A 17,297-nucleotide genomic window follows, 5' to 3' on the forward strand; every position below is an offset into this window, starting at 1 on the left:
GGGCCTTGCCGAGTCATGTATCTCTTTGTCCTCCAGTCAAACTGCAACCTTATTAATCCCACATGTTCCTATAGCCAGTTTGACACAGTAGACCCACCTGTCACCACCACCCCAACATTCATGTCCACTTGGAACCTTAGTTAAGGGTGGAGAAGAGAGCACCCTGGATTAGCATAGGCTCTAAAGCCAGTCTATACGAAGAGAGAGCAGAGAGAGGCAGAGGAGCAAACAGATGGAGGGAGAGACTCAATTGCTGTCTGCCAGCCCAGGAAGACCAGGATGACCAGAAGCTGGAGAGGCAAAGAAAGATTCTCCCCTCGAGTCTTTGGAGAGGGTGTGCCCTGCTGGCCCCCACATTGTAGCGTTCTGGCCTCCCGAAGGGTGAAAAAAACAAAGTTCTGTTGTTTTGAGCCACCCAGCATGGGACCTGTTGTCCAGTAGCCCTAGGAAGTGAATACATTCTCCTGTGCAATTCATCCCTAGGAAACTTTCCAGGGTTTGATTTCAAGACGAATCCTGCAACATCCCTTTCTCAGAGCCTTTGAAGAGCATAAGCACACGCAGATGTTCAGAAGACACAGATAGAAAAGTTTAGCCCGAAAGGTGACTCGACCTTCAAGGGTCTGTCTCCTTCGGACTCTCCCGAGCTGCCCAGTCATGGGGATAGAGGATGCCCTCGTCCTGTGGTCCGTGGGATGCTTCCAGCTCAGCAGTGGCGGGAGTGACAGTCTAAACCCCAAAGCAGCAGGAGTGCCAGCAACGTTCACTGCCCTGCACCAGAGGCTAAGCTGTGCTCAGGAATTCAAGTCAAAACAGAAGCCACGCCTCTTAGAGACCTTGCTGAGTGCAGTCCTCTAAACGCTGCGGAATGCTGAGTCCTCACAGAAGTCTCAGGAGACATGTGCTGTTGTTCCCATCACCACCATGTAGTGATGAAATTGCAGTGAAACGAGGCTAGTAGCCAGCTCCTGGAAGGTCACAGAGGTGGTGTGTGGGATCACCAGGATTTACCTCCACTCTTGTGGCATTAGTTCACGCACTAAACCACCACTAGTGGCCTGGTCTCTAATGTAGTTTTGGCCTTCACTGGGCCTCCGTTTCCCCTTTGTAAAACCAAGGGATTGGGGGATTGGACAAGGCAGCCATTCAAATTTGCTGGTAACTCGAAAACAACAGGTTTCAGCCCCTCAGATCTGAGGCCCAAAGGATGGGTGCTTTGATTTTCTAGCAGGGCTAATGCTTAATGAACACGGTTTACTCCAGGGGCCTAAGACATCCAAAACTCCCACTTGAAGCTAAGGAAATGGTGCCTCTTCCCACTCGATTTGACTACCTGCCTGAGAAGCAAGGCTTCCACGGCAGCAAGGATCCATGGATCTTGAAAGAAGGCGGGGTTGGAGGTGTTGAGGATGACATAGCAGACAAGAACCTGCTGGACCATCTCCGAGGACCTAAGGACAACTCCCTTCTAGTTATAATCACATGACCTGAGTGAGTGACCTAGCTGGTGACCCCAAGTAAATGCCCTAGTAAGCCTCTTAAAGCAGTGCTTGTAACAGAGTAAACATTCAGTGATCATGAGCCACCGCCATCGTCATCTCAGAGGAGTAAAATAACTAGATCTGGGCCATGGCTGTGGCAGTGGGGTCATCGCTGCTGCCCCAGTTGACTAGTTTTGTTTCTACACAATGAAATGAAACAGGGTTTCAGCTCTGGAAGCAGAAGGCAGAGTGAAGCAAGGAGGAGTTTGCCTCAGACTGTCGCAAGCTAGGTGGAAAGGCAGGCCAGGGAGCAAGAAGCCTGTCAGCAGCTCTGGGGAGGGAGGGGGTGGGTGGGAGTGGGGGGGCGTTGTCCCATAGTAGGCCACCCTTTTGGCCTCAAGGAGTTGCTCTTGGGAGAACTTAATGGAAAGACCAAGAACGATCGTTCCTTGGGAGAGGAAAATCAAGGGAAGGAATCAACCCATAGCTCCTGCGATTTGTTGAAAGCAGCATTGGTATCTGAATTACAAAATTCCAGCCTACATGGAGGGAGGCAATGGGCAGGCCAGGGGAAGGGAACCCAGTCTGTTAGGTTTGGAAGATTTTCAGGCTTTGCTTAGCTGGACGTTCGTTAGACCTTTAAGGCATCCCATGATGGTTATAGCCTGAAGCTGGAGGGGGAGGTTTAACCCAAGACGTTGGGAATGGATAATGTTTAATGGGCTGCTTTCCGACCATTCTTTTTCAGTGCTTTCAGCTTTGTGGGAAACTGGTTTTCATTTCTCTCTCTAGGGACCAATTGTAAACATATTTTAGGAGCCTCAGGGGGGAAAAAAATCATCCCCCAAAGAATTTATCTTCCCTTCAAGAAAGAATTCTGCCTTCCCCTCTCTGCAGCCCATTGAGGCGAATGGCAGGATCACTGCTCTGTTGAAGAAGATGAATAGCGCGGGGCCCCTGCCTTTGTGTTCCTTGAAGCTGGGTGGAGAGAGGTGCTGAAGTGGGAGAGCGGCGGCAACAATGAGGACATGTTTGTGCTCTTGGGATTGTCGAGATGAGCAGACACTAACCTCCCGGTTCCCTGAGTCCAGAGTGGGTGTACGTCTGCACATCTTTCTGAGGCCCTCTCAGGCCTGGGGACCCTCAGAACCCACCATCTGCTCCTAGGCAGCCCTCCTTGGGAGCCAGGGAGTAACCTGGCAAGGAAATCAGAAGACTTGGGTTTGGGGACTGTCTTGACTGGTTGACTAGCTTTGTGGCTGTGGGCACATCACTTCATGGAGCTGAATAAAGACAAATCATAGCACACGAGCGAGTCAGCGTGTGTCTGCGGCTCCTCCGTGTCATCTGGGAAACAGGAGACTAAGGCCTCCCGCACAGGCTGCAGTGAGGTAGGTAAAGTGATTTCCTAGAAAGCGCTGTGTACATCTGGGGTGGATGGGGCTGAAGTGGTACATTTTTGATCAGCGCCCAGGGGCGGGGACCCTGCCATTCCCGGAGTGCACTCTGAGAAGCCGGGTCTTAGCCTCGGACCTGCCCTCTGGGTGTTTGGAATCATCAACATGACCTCTGCCGCCATGGGCTGGGGAGGGCGTGAGTGGGTGGAAGGGATGACCAGGCCGGCTTTTTCAGGACGAAGAAAGGGGTGCATTGCCTGAGCTGCTGTTTGAACTGAAAACCAAACAAGATAAAGTCAAGTAAAAACAGGCGAGGCTTGCACCAGGGAGTCCCACGCTCTTATTTTCAAACCCAAACCCAAATCCTCTGAGTGGAGCCCCTTGGAGTGGATTTGGACTCATCCTGGGCCGCAGAGGACAGAGTAAAACCGCCCTGGAGGGTTCTAAGACCGTCCATCTCTACGGGAGCAGGAAACCTCCTTTCTCCCGTGGGGTGGATTTGCAACTCATCACCCACGACAGCACCCGGGCTCCTCCCCTGGTCTGACAGCAGTGGAAATAGGCCCAGCGAGGCCTCTAGAGGTGACCCCCGTGGCACAGCGTCCCCGGTCCAGCTCAGCACAGCCCAGGGCTTTCTTCCGCGGTCCATGTCGCTCCCCCCAAACATTCATCTTTCTCTGGCAAACGCAGCACGTGTATTTCTAAATCGGCTTGTTTGCGGCCTGGAGTCTGGCCTGGCTGATTGGGGCCGTGAGGAGTTCAGATGTTTTCCCTCTCTGTTGTGGGTTGGTGAGTGAAATGTGCAAGGGCATAGAAACAAGACAAAAACAAGGCTGCGGACGTTGCCCGAATGCGAATCGCCCAGAGGAGTGACTGCATCCACGTACTCAATTTTATTTCGTAGTTCTAGATAGTAGGTTACAAGCCCATGAGGTCAAACTCCCAGGGATTTACAAACGCAAAGAAGCCACTGGCTGGGGTCTCTCTCTGGTGTCTCTGGTGGCAGTGGGGCAGGTGGCGGGGAAAGGCGCTCCAGATGGGCCCACTGCTGGAGGCCACTGCTGGGTGAGGCCATCTGGGACGAGGAGTCATCAGAACTGAGGTATAGGGCAGCGATTTGCAGAGTGTCAACCCCAGTCCTTGGCACTTTTATTTTGCACCCCCGCAGACATAGAAAAAGGAAGGTGTCTTTTTGTTCATAACACTGAGTCTGTGCCGAGACAAAATCATCCCAAACCTCAAGCTCACTACCCCGGGGTGGAATCAAACTCCCAGCCCCCCGACAGAACGGGAGAGCTGCCCCTGTGGGTTTCCAAGGAGGTCACTCTTAACTGGAGTTGGATCTTTCTCCCATGGAGCGAGCGGCTGGCTGGAGGTTTTGAACTGACCGAGCAGCCCAATGCAAAACCAATACTCCCCCAGGGCTCACCTCTTGTGCCCAGAAGTCACACAAAGCTGTGAACACGTCACTTTCAGGCGAGCTAGGGTGCTCTCGGGAACCCTGGTGTTGCCCTGGGTAAGCCCTCAGCTGCTGACCAAAGGTTGGTGGTTTGAAACCGCCCAGCAGCTGTGGGAGGCAGGTCTGGCAAGCTGCTCTCAGAAAGATGACAGCTCGGAAAACCCTCTGGGGGCAGCTCGACTCTGTCACGTGGGGTTGAACATCAACTCAGTGGCACTTAGGAAACGTGCCCTCGGTCCCCAGAGCCTTTCTACTTGTGCAGTAAGTTCAGGTAGGTTTTTGGTGAGATAGAGACTGCATTTGAACTGTGACCGTGGAATCTCGGCACAGCCCCTGCTCAGTCCCGTGTCTGGAGTCTCTGACAACCAGGCTTGGCCTGGTCCAGAGAAGTGAGCCCACAGCCAGATGCATGGCCAGGTGTGTACATAGTGTCGTTGGCTGGCAGTTTCGCCACTGTCTTCCTTGAACAAAGCAAGTGCCAGGCCGAGCAGAGAGACAGCCTTGTCCAGTGCTTACAGCTATAGAATGCACAGGAGTGGTGTGTGTGTGTGTTTATGGTACATTGCACAGGGAAGGCCCTGGTAAATGCATACGTTTACGTGAATATATTGTTTTAATAGGTCCACTAAGGGCCTCTAACAGTGACTCAAGGACATTTTGTACCTCAGGTTCCAGGTTGAGACCCAATGTGGCCCTTTGAGCCCTGGGACCTGCTGGGATGACAGGTGATGCCTAATGACAGTCGCAGGAGGTGGCCAGTCAGCCAAGCTTAGAAAGTCCATCTGCTCCACCCCGGGTCCTCGTGGGTATCAGTGTCGATGACCAGACTCACAATCGTGTTCTAGAGTCAGAGTCCCCTGAGACTTCAGTGGACAGATCCACAAGTCTAGGCGTCGAATAAACAAGTGCCTCATCTTTTGACACGTGGAGTGGCAGGTGGAATCGAACTGCGGACCTGGTTGTTGGCAGCCCCACACAGAACCCACTACCTCACCAGGGCTCCCATCCAGGGGTAGCCAATTGTCAAAAGAATGAAGTTGGGCTTGCAGCCTTAGCCGTGGAGTCCCCTCTCCTACTTGGCCTCTGCATTCCTCTTCTTGTCCCTACTTGTTTTAGAGGGAGGGCCACTTTCTTGTGTCCCAGTATAAAACAGCCTTCCTGGGAGCTGCCGGTCTCTCTGTAGTACAGGTAAACTCCCCACAGCCCGGCTTCACCACGTGGAAGCTTGCTGTCCCCACGCTTGCCGTCCCCACAGGCAGACTACTGTGGAGCACTGGCAGCCAGCCACCCACTCTCCTTTGTAGCTGGCACGTGCCCATGAAGGAGGGGTCGGAAGTCTGGCAATGCTTCACAGTTGACCGTCCCAGTGTGTGAAGTATGCCCTCTGGCCTTCCCAGGCCGTCAGCCGAATTTGGAGGCCAGAGCCCAAGACCCCTGTGTCTCCTTCTGGTCCCTCCACAGCTACCCTGTTCACCTGGAGTCACACTGTCTCCACATTTGGTCCTCTTTCTTGCGTCTAGGTGTCTGCCCTAGAGAAAGCCAGAGGTATTGATGTCTAGAGGCCTCTCAGTGACTCATCTGTAGTTCTTTTTGCTGCAAACAAACCAGGCTGCCTGCCACGGGGCCAAATAGCTCCCGCTGGCCACTCGCACGGCAGAGCCACCAGGCTTGCTGTGGCCAGGGCCACCGGCAGCGGGTCTGGGCCTGGCCACACCTTGCCCCTCTCAACCTTCCCTGGGTTCTTCCCCAACAGGATCCAGGACAGGTGGCTGGCTGACCTCTCCTGGGGAAGAGGTGTGCTGAGGTTCGGGAATGGGACAAGTGGAGCTCAACGTGGCAGTCAGCCACCACAGGGCCTGCCTGCCAACTGGCCATGTGAGATCCATCAAGCTCAGGGACACCTTCCTGGTTGGGCCAAAAGCAAAGCTCACACTTCCAGCCTGGAGTGTGAGGAGCCCCATTCCCTTTCTGACCCGACCTGTTGTCTCTCGGAAGCGAGGAAAGAGCCCTTTGGAGCATTGCCTCATCCGCCCTTTCCCAGTTCCTCTCTCCACTCTGGTCCCTGAAGCAGCAAGCAACGTCGAGGTCCAGTAGCCCAGCACCTTCCCAGCTCTGACTGTCATGAACGTCCCCACAAGGACGTGTCTGATGACCTGGGGACTCCCTTACCCCCACCCTGGGCTGCCGGGTGCACAGACAGGCCATGACTAGACAGAGACTGTGATGGATGTATTTATGTAGTTGCTGCTGGTGCAAAAGGTTAATGTCTTCGGTGAGCAAGCAGGAGGTTGGAGGTTCAAGACCACCCAGAGGTGCCTTGGGGAAAGAGGCCTAGGGCTTTGCTTCTGAGAGAACAGCCACTGCGAACCGTGTGGCTGCCATGCGTCTGAGCCAGCTCACCAGTGGCTGGCTGGGCTGCTCGGGCTTTGCTTTGGTTTTCGGTGGCCCTCTCTGAGCCTGCCAGCCGAGTGGGTGACTAAGTCAAAGGAGGCCCAGGTGTGATATCAGAGTAGAGAGCTCCACGCCGTCAGGCAGCAGAGCTGACTCTGGCCACAGGCTGGGGTGATAGCCGTGTGGCTGGGGGCATACGTGTTGGGGGCAGAAGTATTGATTCAAGCGGGATGGGTAAAGTGAGGGGGCAAAATCCAGAAACACACCTTTCCCCAGGGCTTCTCCCCCTCCTCTCTGCTGGCTTTCTTCTGTGCGGCTGAGGGCAGCGCCCTGAGGCTTAGCAGGTAGGGAACTTCTGAGACTTTCGAAGCTATAGAAGTGGGAGCTAATGACCACAGTCAGAGGACCAGCCCGGGGCTCCAGAAACCCTGCAAAGGCAGCTGCCCCAATCTGCGCCCTAAGCGGGAGGGGGCTTTGGGTGACCCGGAGCAAGGTGTCTGGACCTCTCCAGATGGGAGGAGACCTCTTGGACAGCTACCTAATACTCCATGGAGAGACCGGAATGGGGAGACTCCTGACATCAAGAGAGGATGAGGTTATATATATTCTGTTGTAAAAAAAATCAATGGGGTGTCCCGCCGGGCCCCACCACCTACTGTGAGATCTGGGGGGGCGGGGGGACTGTGGCCCTGCGCAGCCCTGCATGTGCTCCAAGGAGGCCAAGAAAAGTCGCTTCCCTGCTCTGTTCTTTTGGGGGTTCCCAGGTCTTCCTTCCAAGCTTTCGAAGGGGAGCCCCGGTGTGCTCAGCACTGCTCGGCCTCCACGAAGCCCTCCCTCTCGTGGCCCGAGGGCTCCACTTCCGTGTAGGTGGAGTGGCCAGGGTGCTTGCGGAACTTCATGGCTGGCCAGTGGTGAGGTCGCCGCTGTGGAGGGCACAGGCACCAAGTCAGTAGTGTGACCCTGCCCACCAGAGACCCCCACCCCCTCGAGGAAAGCACCCAGTGCTGTACACCCAGACTCATTGTCACCAGGCCCTTGGAGCACTGGGAACCTACTGGGAGCCTGGGGAAGGTCAGGGCCTCCTCTCCCCAAAGGCCACCTGTGATCCCTCCACCACCAAGACATCTGCTGGGAGCCAGAATGGGGGCAGAGAGGGCCAGGAGGCTTGAAAGGAGGACCTCTCTATCCCTCACACAGCAGTAGCACACTGAGTAGAGCTCCAAATCTGTGGCCAGGTTTGTGTGTGTGTGTGGGAGTGCAAATGACTGGGGAGGGCACGGTTATGCCAAGACAATGCTCCAGACAGTATAGGGCAGTGTTTCTCAACCTGTGGGTCATGACCCCTTTGGGGGTTGAACAACCCTTTCACAGGGGTGGCCCAATTCATAACAGTAGCAAAATGACAGTGATGAAGTAGCAACGAAAATGTTATGGTTGGGGGGGTCACCACCACATGAGGACTGTATGAAAGGATCGTGGCATGAGGAAGGTTGAGAACCACTGGTCTAGGGCCTGTATCAGAGTCGGCTGGTGGACTTATTATACTGCAGATTCCCGGGCCTCCCTCTGACTGCCGCATCAGAATCTGTGTAACTGGGAATGTGCAGCTCCTCGGGTGACTTCCAGGTCGGCTAAAACTGAAGAATGATTGGCTAGAACTCACTGCACGGTGGTGGAGGGGTGTGTTCAATTAATCATTGTTCTACATGTTACTTTGGTAGTAGTGATTGGGGTCTTAAAGACCTGTGAGTGGCCAACTAAGGTACAGCTATTGTTGAAGGCAGCACGGAGTCCAATGGGCTAGTGGACCGTGTGAACGCCAGGCTCCACGTCCCCGAGACCAGAAGAATCTGAGCATGCCTGCCTACCAACTGCTCTGCATAGAGGAGAAGAAAAATGTGGAACAAAATTCAAAACCATAAAATAGCCCAGAAAGAGACTGGTGGAACCCCCAGAGTGTGGCTCTTCAGGTCTAGAAACGAACTCACCCCCGTGACTCAGTTTCAGCCAAATAATAGATAGGTCTATGAGGGGAGCCACTAAGCCTGGGGAGGTACTACACACACCTGAGACAAACGGGCAGGATTTACCCAGAACACAATTCAGAAGGTGGAGTGGAAACAGGCAACACAGGGAGGGAGTGGGGTATGTGATGCTACTTTGGGGCTCTGATAATCAAGGAGATGAAACACAATGGGTTTGAATTGTTGAAAACGGACCTGCTCTATAACCCTTTACAATTCATAAACCAGGTACAGAAAAGGAAAGGGGGACCATCTCAGCAAAGGGAGAAAATGCCTACGCTTCTGAGTGACAAGGTCACCTGCACCCTGGAGGGGGTTTGCGGTGGGGGCGGGGGACCACGGCTGTGCATGTGGAGAGTTGGGCTGCGGGCTGTTGAGCACGGTGGCCAGGGGGAGGGAGGTGGCACCCCTTCCCATGCTGCACCTTGGGCCGATTCTTTGAAGACATTCAAAACTAGTATTCTCCACGAAAACTTCCCGAGAGAGGCTAATCTCAAAGAGGCACGCAGCCACCCAGCGGGCAGAAAGGCCTAGGCCCAGATTCCATCATGGCTTTGAGCGATCCCTGAGCCTGGGAGTTGGGCACAGCAGGCTAGAAATGGCTAGGACCAAATGGGGGCACTAGGTGGCACTTCTGGTCCTCTTTCCTCCCTCGGTGGGCTTTTCTGCCTTCACGAAGGTGGGGGGAAAGCAGCTGGGCTGTTTAGGAGTTCCCAAGAGAAAAACCTTGAGGTTAACCTGAATACCCTGAGGTTAAGCTGAGTAGCTTGAGGTTAGCCTGGCTAAAAGGGCGCTCACTGGCCAGTGCGAGGCGTGCCGGGGGAGCAGGTGCAGGTTTCTCAGGTAGGAAGAGGGTGGGGGAGGGGTGCTAGGGGAAGAAGTCCTCAGTGGCCCTGGGCATGCTGACGCCAAAGCAGATGGCAGAGCTGTGGCCAAGTTCCGAACTGACCTCAATGAAGAAGAGAGCAGCGTTGGAGGTGGGGTGGCCCTTGATGTAGATCCCAGCCAGGATCACGGCTGCTACGAGGAGGACTGCCAGCACAGTGCCCACGATGGTGCCCAGGTGCACTGGGGGGCCCTTGGTCTCGGGGGACAGGTTGTTCTGCAGACCTGCAAAGAGACCGTTAGGGCAGGGAGGGAATACAGGGGACCACGGAAGGTCGGGACGTGACTGGGCGAGGGTTCCCAGTTCTGATCAAGCTCCAGAGATGAAAGCCGACCGGATCTTCGGACCAGGTTTTCCAGTACATGAAAAGGGGAGGCAGCGAGCTAGTGGCATCCCTGGGCCTTGACGTCACGTTGTTGTTGGCACTACTCGGGTAGATGTCTATAATAAGAGTTGCCCAAATGTGTACTGAGGGTTGTGAGACCCATGCCACATAGGTGCTTTCAAGGAACTCACAAGGGACCATGGTATGGTGGTTAAGAGCTCTGGCTCTGGAGTCTGGCTGCCTGAGTTCAAAGCCAAGCTCGGCCACTGTCCAGCTGCATGGCCTATGGGAAATGATTGAGCCTCTCTGTTCTCAGTTATCACTCTGTCAAGCAAGGGTGCTAAGAGGAACCACCTCAAAGGGATCTTGGGGGGTTAATATGGGGTCATTCATGTCAAGGACACAGGGAAGACCTTCCGGAGTACAGAAGTGTCAGTCTTGTATCAAAATGACCTGTATATGATTATATGTACGTACTTGTCACTAGCTGTCCAGCACCGGATCATGACTTCCTTGGGGGCAGGGACAGTGTCCCATCACCTCTGTATTCCTGGCCTTCAGGAGACCCCCCCCCCAACGAGGACTCCAGGAAAGTCCATATAATGAAAAAATTTTAAAAAGAAAATAAGTCCATGGAATGAACTCGGTTCTCTGGACGTGAAGAATCCAGAGGGGACTCTGAGAACACCACTCACACAGTCTGAAATCCACCCCGGGTGGAGGACTGGATGGAAACCTGGAAGCTCAGGGTTGAGGTGATGGAAATGCGGAGAGGTGAAACGACTTGGCCAAGGGCACACGGAGAGAGTGCCCACTGGTTCCTGACCAGCTGGGAGGGGGTTACGTTCCTCTTCGCCCAGCCCTACAGGACTAGGGAGGTATTGAGCAGGAGACGAGAGAGTAATATACATGCCACAGAAACGCTGAACCCGTTTCCAGGACAGGTGGAAGCGAACCGTGGGAAGGGGGTCACAGGAGGTCACATGCATTCAAAAGCAGTGTCCTCACACCCCTTTCATGCTGCTCTGCACTGTAAGCAGAGCAAACTGAGGAAAGGATCCAGCCCCCATCACTGCGGTGTGTCCTGTGAGCCTCCGTCGGCCAACAAATGGGAGGGTGGGGGTGGCCCAGCCAAGCTAGCCTTCTCTAACCCGGGTGTCAGGCAGGCAGTAGCCTTCACTGACCCCGGTGGCTTGATGGCCAGGGCTGCCTGTGAGCACGCGGTTAGAGGGAGGAGACTGACCTAGCTCCTCTCCCCCATCATACATCCTGTCCACCACTAGCCATGCCTCCGTCTCGGTCAGGAGACCCAATCCGAGTGCTCCCACTGGACTCTGGTAGGACAGTCCCCAGTATGTGGAAATGAAAGGTATTTCCATGTCCATTCTAGGCCCCGTAGGCCAGTGTTGCCCAAGGTGGACAATACCACCCCCTGGCGGCCCTGCATCCGTCCAGGAAGGACCTGCACTTTATCTTGAATTATAGTACAAATGGTTTTCTTTGCTAGGGGGCTGCAGAATCACTTTTTTTTCTGAAAAGGGGCCGGTGGGCCAAGGAAGTTTGGGAATCTGTGCCCTCATCCACCTTAACCTCTACTCCATGGCCTCAACTCAGCTCAGTGGTGGCAGCCAGGGCCTGGCAGGAGAGGCGGGGCTGCCTCAGGTCAGCAGCGAGGAGATCATGCTCCCAGGTTATTCTGGGCTGGGTGTGGGTGGGTGAGGGTGCCCCACCCCTGGGCGCCCTGAAAACCCTGTGGTGGATACCTTTTGTCGGGCAAGCCAGGTAGGAAATCAAAGCAAGATGAGCAGGAGAGAAGCTGTAATTCCCCCTTGTTGACTGTCAGGCCCCAGGGTGAGATGTGGCAGCCACGTGCCCCAGCTGCTCAGCCCCCCCTCCTCCCCCCACTTATTTCAGGTGGTGAATGTTCAAGGACAGGTGGGAGAAGAAGCGCAGGAGGCTCTTGGCTGAGAGGAGAAATAATCTAGGTGTAAAATGTTCCTTCAGTCTAGGGGCTGGTGCCAAGAAACCTGCCTGCCTCCCACGCAGGCCCAGGTCTGGGACACGAGGGTTGGTGTTGCTCCCTTCCCCCTCCGCTCCGGAGCGGCAGGTGATCTATCGTACTCACCATCTCCTCCTCCGTAGGGGTTCACCTTGGTGTCATCTCAGAGAGAGAGGAGAAAAGGAGATTAGTGGCGGCCTTGGCCTTTGGCACTTTAGGTCTGCATGGGACTGTGGGGGAGGTTTAGTCCAGCCTTTCATCAAAGGCAAGGAAGTGGAAGCACAGAGAAGGGACGTGATTTGCTTCAAGGCCTAACGGGAGTGGAGCTGGCCAATGAGAAACCAACTTCCCAAACAACTTCAGGGAAGATGGCAACGGAGTGACACACACCAGAGGGACTCCCCAGAATTCAGCCCAGCAGAGTTGCTTAGGGAGAAATTCAACGCTGCTGGAATGCAGGAGGAGCATCATAAAGATAAGTAGGCACAGACCCACAGGGTTTTGAGGGGCTGGGGGCTTTTGGCTTACCTCAGTGGAAGCCGGCTGGGGCTTGACCTTGGCCCCGCCACTGTCTCTACCAAGGCCAGGACCATTTGGAGCCCAGATGTGGGGACTTGGTCTCAACACAGCCAGAGTTTGCTGCCGCCTGCCTCAGGGCAGGGACTGGACCCTTGCAGCTCCAGCTGATAGGGGTTGGGTTCAGCTACATTGTTACTTTTGTTTCCATCTCTCCTCTCTATCCCCCCCACAGTCTTGGAGGGCTGCACAGGGGCTTTTTCTCAACACAGCCACAGCTTGCCGCTGCTGCCTCCTTGCAGCTCCACAGGCGGGGATCCGGACTCAGCTACATTGTTGCTTTTGTTTCCCTCTCTCCCCTCTCCTGCCACTCAGAGGTCATTCTGGCTCACTTCAGTGAGTAGCATTTGATTACAAGGGAACAACTCTTAAAAGCCAGCTGCTGCGCTTCCAGCGCCTGGAACGTCTGTTCTATGTAGCCAAGGATGCCTTTGACCAAGAGAAGTGTATCCTCTCACAGGTCAGGAGGCTGGAAGTCTGAGCCCAGGGTGCCAGGTCTAGGGAAGACTTTCTAGCTCTACCTTCCTGGGGGGTGAGGGCGGGGGTCCTTGTCTGCTTTCAACATCTGTGGGCCTGACATTCTTTGAAGATCTCCATGTGCCTTGGCGTCCGTCTTCCGAGCAGGGACCCTGGGTTCAGAGGATGATCTCCCTCCCTGGCTCTTCTTTCTTGGTAGTAGTCATGTCCCTCTTCTCTGCTCGGTTCGCTCTCCTTGTGTCTCCTGCATCATAAACCATGATGCGGGCCACATCTCCTTACACTGGATCAGGGCTGTGGCCTGAATGAAGGTTTGCCTCCTACCCTGATCCCCTTGTAATTGACTGGCTGATCATATCATGGGAGTGATTGCATCACTACATAACTGCCAAATGACACTGTATCACGGCCAAATCACCGAGAATCCTAACTCAGTCGAGCGGACACATATTTTGGGGGACACCACCCATGACAATCTCTGACAAACCCCTCTGCTTCTCTGCTTGGCTGGTTCCAGAAGGGGTCTAGGCACCCTCTAGGAACCTGTGCCCGTGCCCTGATGCCTTCTGCCGCTGCCCTCCTCTGGCGGGGGCTCAGCTGCATCCCCGTCTTCCCCAACACCCCCCTGCTGTGTGGACTGTGCTCCCTGGCTGCCGCTATGGCTCAGATGGAGGGTGACTGCAACCTGCCCTGCCAACCAAGGCAGTTTGTGAGTTGGACGTCTGTGTGGAAAACCTCGTTCTATTTCCCCCTTATAGATGCACCGAGACTATCTCTGCCGCCGCCTCCGGGCCTGGCAGGCCACGCCGCCCCGCAGCTGTCCTCGCTGACTCCGGTGGATGTTTTCCCTGGGGACTATTACACAGCGAAACAAGCAAGGCCCAGCGCCGGCTGGGCAGGAGATGGTACTGCGAATGAAGCAGACAGGCAGAACACGCTGCCTCTGTGGAAGGACACACCACCCGGCAGGAACACAAGAGAGACATGGAGTCCTGGGCAGGTTGAGTCACTGGCCACGGGCACATTGCCTCCAGGAGACACGTCAGGATTTGAACCCAGTCCCTAGATGCTACATCCTGAGCCCTCCACCCTCACTGCGGCTGCCCTCTGCCCTCTGGCCCTCTGCCCAATGGAGGGTTACTTCTTTTCACAGGGACTTTCTCTCCCTGGAAGACCCTGCTGGACTCGGCTGCGGTCTCCCAGCTTCTTCCCCCTGGCCTCTGACCTTCACTTTAGCCAGCAGCATCCCCGTCAGCTGTGTCCCAGCCCCTCTCTGTTTTACCCACTCCGGAACCCACCTGCATCCTGTTTCCTTCCTTTCAGAAAGGCCGTGGGCTAAGGAGAAAGGTCCAGAAGGCTTTTAGGACCAGATGAGACTGGACTGGCTATGTGACCCTGGGCTAGTTGTCTACCTCTCTGAGCCTTAGTGTCTTCTCTGTAACAAGGCGATGAAGGAGGCCGTGGGGAGCGTTAACCCAAGCTCAGCGCCAGCACCCCACGTGGCCCGGAGCGTCTCTAGCATGTTTGCATCCTGCACGGCCATTCCCGCTCCAGTTCCCTTTGGAAAGCAGGAGGTGCCGTGGAAAGACCACCACACATCTCTCCCGTGAGCCCAAGTCACTTTGCCTTTTATAAGTCTGCTTCCTGAGCCTCAGAGGGGACTGGGGCTGAATCGGTTTTTAAATATCCCTCGGTTCCTTCTATCTGGCCCTCTGCCATTTGCCCCTTCCACTCAAGCTCCATGCTCACTGCCTCATGAGACCGTCAGAACTCTGTCTCAGCAGAAGGAAAAAGCAACCCCCCAGGCACTGCCAGTGGGTTCTGACTCCATGTCACGTGTACCATGTGGGGTTTCCAAGACTACGAGCCTTTAGGGGAGCAGACAGCCTCCACTTTCTCCCAAAGTAGGGGACTCGGCTTTAAATCTATTAGAAAGGTATAAGAAGGAGGAATCTGCTGGAGAGTCAAAGGCTCCTGGGGTTGGGGGGAGGAAGAGAGGGGAGCTCTGAGGCTCCTAGGACTGGAGGGGTGCCCCCAGTTAGGAGGGGACACGGAGACCCCTGAGGATATCCAGGCCCGCAGATGGAGGACAGCACCAAATCAGGATGGGAGGACCTAGTGGTCCCACCCTGGTCTTCTGCCCACGTGAGGCCACGGGACGGGGGCGGCCCCAGAGGAATGGCTGAGGTGGAATCTCCCACCATTGAAGCAGAGGAGGGGCTGAGAGACAGGCAGCAGTGAGGTTAAGTTCTAGAAGAAACAGGCAGTCTTCCTCTCTCATGTCTGAGTGGGCGGAGTGAATTCAAACGTGCTGTAGGATGGCCAGCGCTCACAGCGGACTGGGAAGCAGACGGTTACAGTGAACCACAATCAAGGCTATTCAGTACTGGGCACTGAGCTGGGGACTCAGTTATTCCCTCCACTCACTCACTGCCATCAACCTCAACTCACAGCAGCCCCATAGCACTGCCCCTGTGGGGGTTGGAGGCTGCAAATCTTTACAGAAGCAGAAAGCCTCATCTTTCCCCCTCAGAGCAACTCATGGTTTCAAACTGCTGACTTGGTGGGCTAGTCTCCAGCTGGTAACCTTCCAGGAACCTAAAGGTTCTTGTGCCAACACAGGAAATTCTGTCCCAGGGCCCTGCTGCAAGCCACACAGAGCCAGGGTGCAGTGCCCACTTGTTCTACGCCTGCCGCTACTGCTGCGTGGACTAGGTCCAGTGACCTAAGCTCGCTGAGCCACAAGCCCCTTGTCTGAACAAGGATGGAGCAGTGCCTGGCTCACGAGCTAATTCCTTCTGCTCTGTGAGATCCTTCTTCTCCCAGAGCTAATTCCTCCTGCTCCGTGAGATCCTCCTTCTCCCAGTCGGGACAGCGAGTGCTTCCCCCCGGGACTGGCCTTACCTTCTGTGGTGAGGCTGTCAATGGGGAGGGAGGAGGTGGTGGTGGTGGGGAGGTCTCCATCCAAGGGGGTGAAGGAGCTGTCGGGGGGCGAGGAGGACGCATAGTGGTCCTCATCCTCGAAGTCTTCACATGTCCTGCCCTCTGCCTGCAAGAGAGACCCTGAAGCTACTTCTCTGGACAGAGACCGCCGTGGGAGGATGGTGGGCGCCGTCATCCCGCAAAACTGGAGAGTCCAGTGCCTGGACCAAGAGTGGTCATCCAACCAAGGCAGGGCCTGAATGCACCGAAACCTTCTACTTCACCCGGAAAGTGCAAAGGGAGAGCAGCACGCAGGGCAGAGCTTGGCACATGCAGTGTGCTTGATAAACATGCATGTAAGACAAGAAAGGACGGAAAGAGGAGGAGGGGAAGAAAGACGCATGAGGTGAGGAACGGACCTGCCTGTGCTAGGACAACATGTGAGAAGAGGAGGTGGCTCTGCCCAGAATCAAAGTGGTGGAAACTTCTAGAGCATTCCAGCAGTGACAAGGAACCCATGGGATGCCTGGATCAATCCTGCACACTGGCAGAGGGCTGGGGCAGTGGCCAGCACTTCAGTCATTGGATGCGGCCTCTCCCCCAGGGGACCCAGCTGTGCCCAGGCCACGTTCAGTGTCCTCTCCACAGCTGTAAAGAGTTCTGGAGCACTGCCCACTTAGGGCGAAGTCACCCCAAGAAGGGGTGGCCCCTGGCAGGGGACTCACCCAAAAGAAAAAGGGAAAAAACAGCGTAATTGCAATGAGTCGGTGCTGACCCCGGGTGTTACAGAGTAGAACCGCGCCCCACATGACTTTGGTGACTGTAACCTTTCATCCAGGGCCTCTGGGGTGGGTTTGAACTAGCAACCTTAGGGTCAGCAAGTGAATGCTGAACCATTTCTACTACCAGGGACACCGCTGGGACCCACCAAACCCACACCCTCTACTGCCTCTCACTGCCATCGAAGTGACCTGAGGGACAGGGTGGCACTGCCCCTGGGGGTTTCTGAGAGCGTAACTGTTTACGGGAGTAGAAAGCCCCATCTTTCTCCCTCGGAGCTGGCTGGTCTCAAACTGGACCTTGCAGATTGCAGCCCAAAGTGCCACCACTACGCCACTAGGGCTCTACCACCCAGTCAATCCCAACCCACTGCCGCCCCACAGGACAGAGTAGAACTGCCCCAGAGGGTTCCCGAGGCTGTCTCTCCAGGGAAGTGGATTGCCAAGCTGTTCTCCCATAGAGCAGCTGGTGGGCTCGAACCTTTGACTAGCAGCTAAACCCTTAACCACCTCGCCCCAGCAGCAGCCCTCCTCTCAGACCTCCCCCCCCCACCCCCAAAGTGGCCTAACTGGGTTTGGAA

The 17,297-nt window shown here is 55.3% G+C and overlaps 1 protein-coding gene across 1 annotated transcript in view; it reads right to left on the reverse strand.

The window, feature by feature from the left end:
- Positions 1–3,716: 3,716 nt before the first annotated feature.
- Positions 3,717–17,297, reverse strand: part of PLXDC1 (plexin domain containing 1) — a 61,505-nt gene continuing 47,924 nt past the window's right edge. The window contains exons 11-14 of the mRNA XM_004707107.2: positions 15,920–16,064; positions 12,089–12,124; positions 9,702–9,862; positions 3,717–7,651 (exon numbers count right to left, since the gene is read on the reverse strand). Of these exons, the coding sequence (XP_004707164.1) occupies positions 7,532–7,651; positions 9,702–9,862; positions 12,089–12,124; positions 15,920–16,064 (462 nt within the window). The 3' untranslated portion in view covers positions 3,717–7,531. The remainder of the gene's footprint in view (positions 7,652–9,701; positions 9,863–12,088; positions 12,125–15,919; positions 16,065–17,297) is intronic.

Source organism: Echinops telfairi, unplaced genomic scaffold (assembly GCF_000313985.2).
Source record: "Echinops telfairi isolate 266 unplaced genomic scaffold, ASM31398v2 ScPeMD7_7458;HRSCAF=8496, whole genome shotgun sequence".
NCBI classification, from domain to species: Eukaryota; Metazoa; Chordata; class Mammalia; order Afrosoricida; family Tenrecidae; genus Echinops; species Echinops telfairi.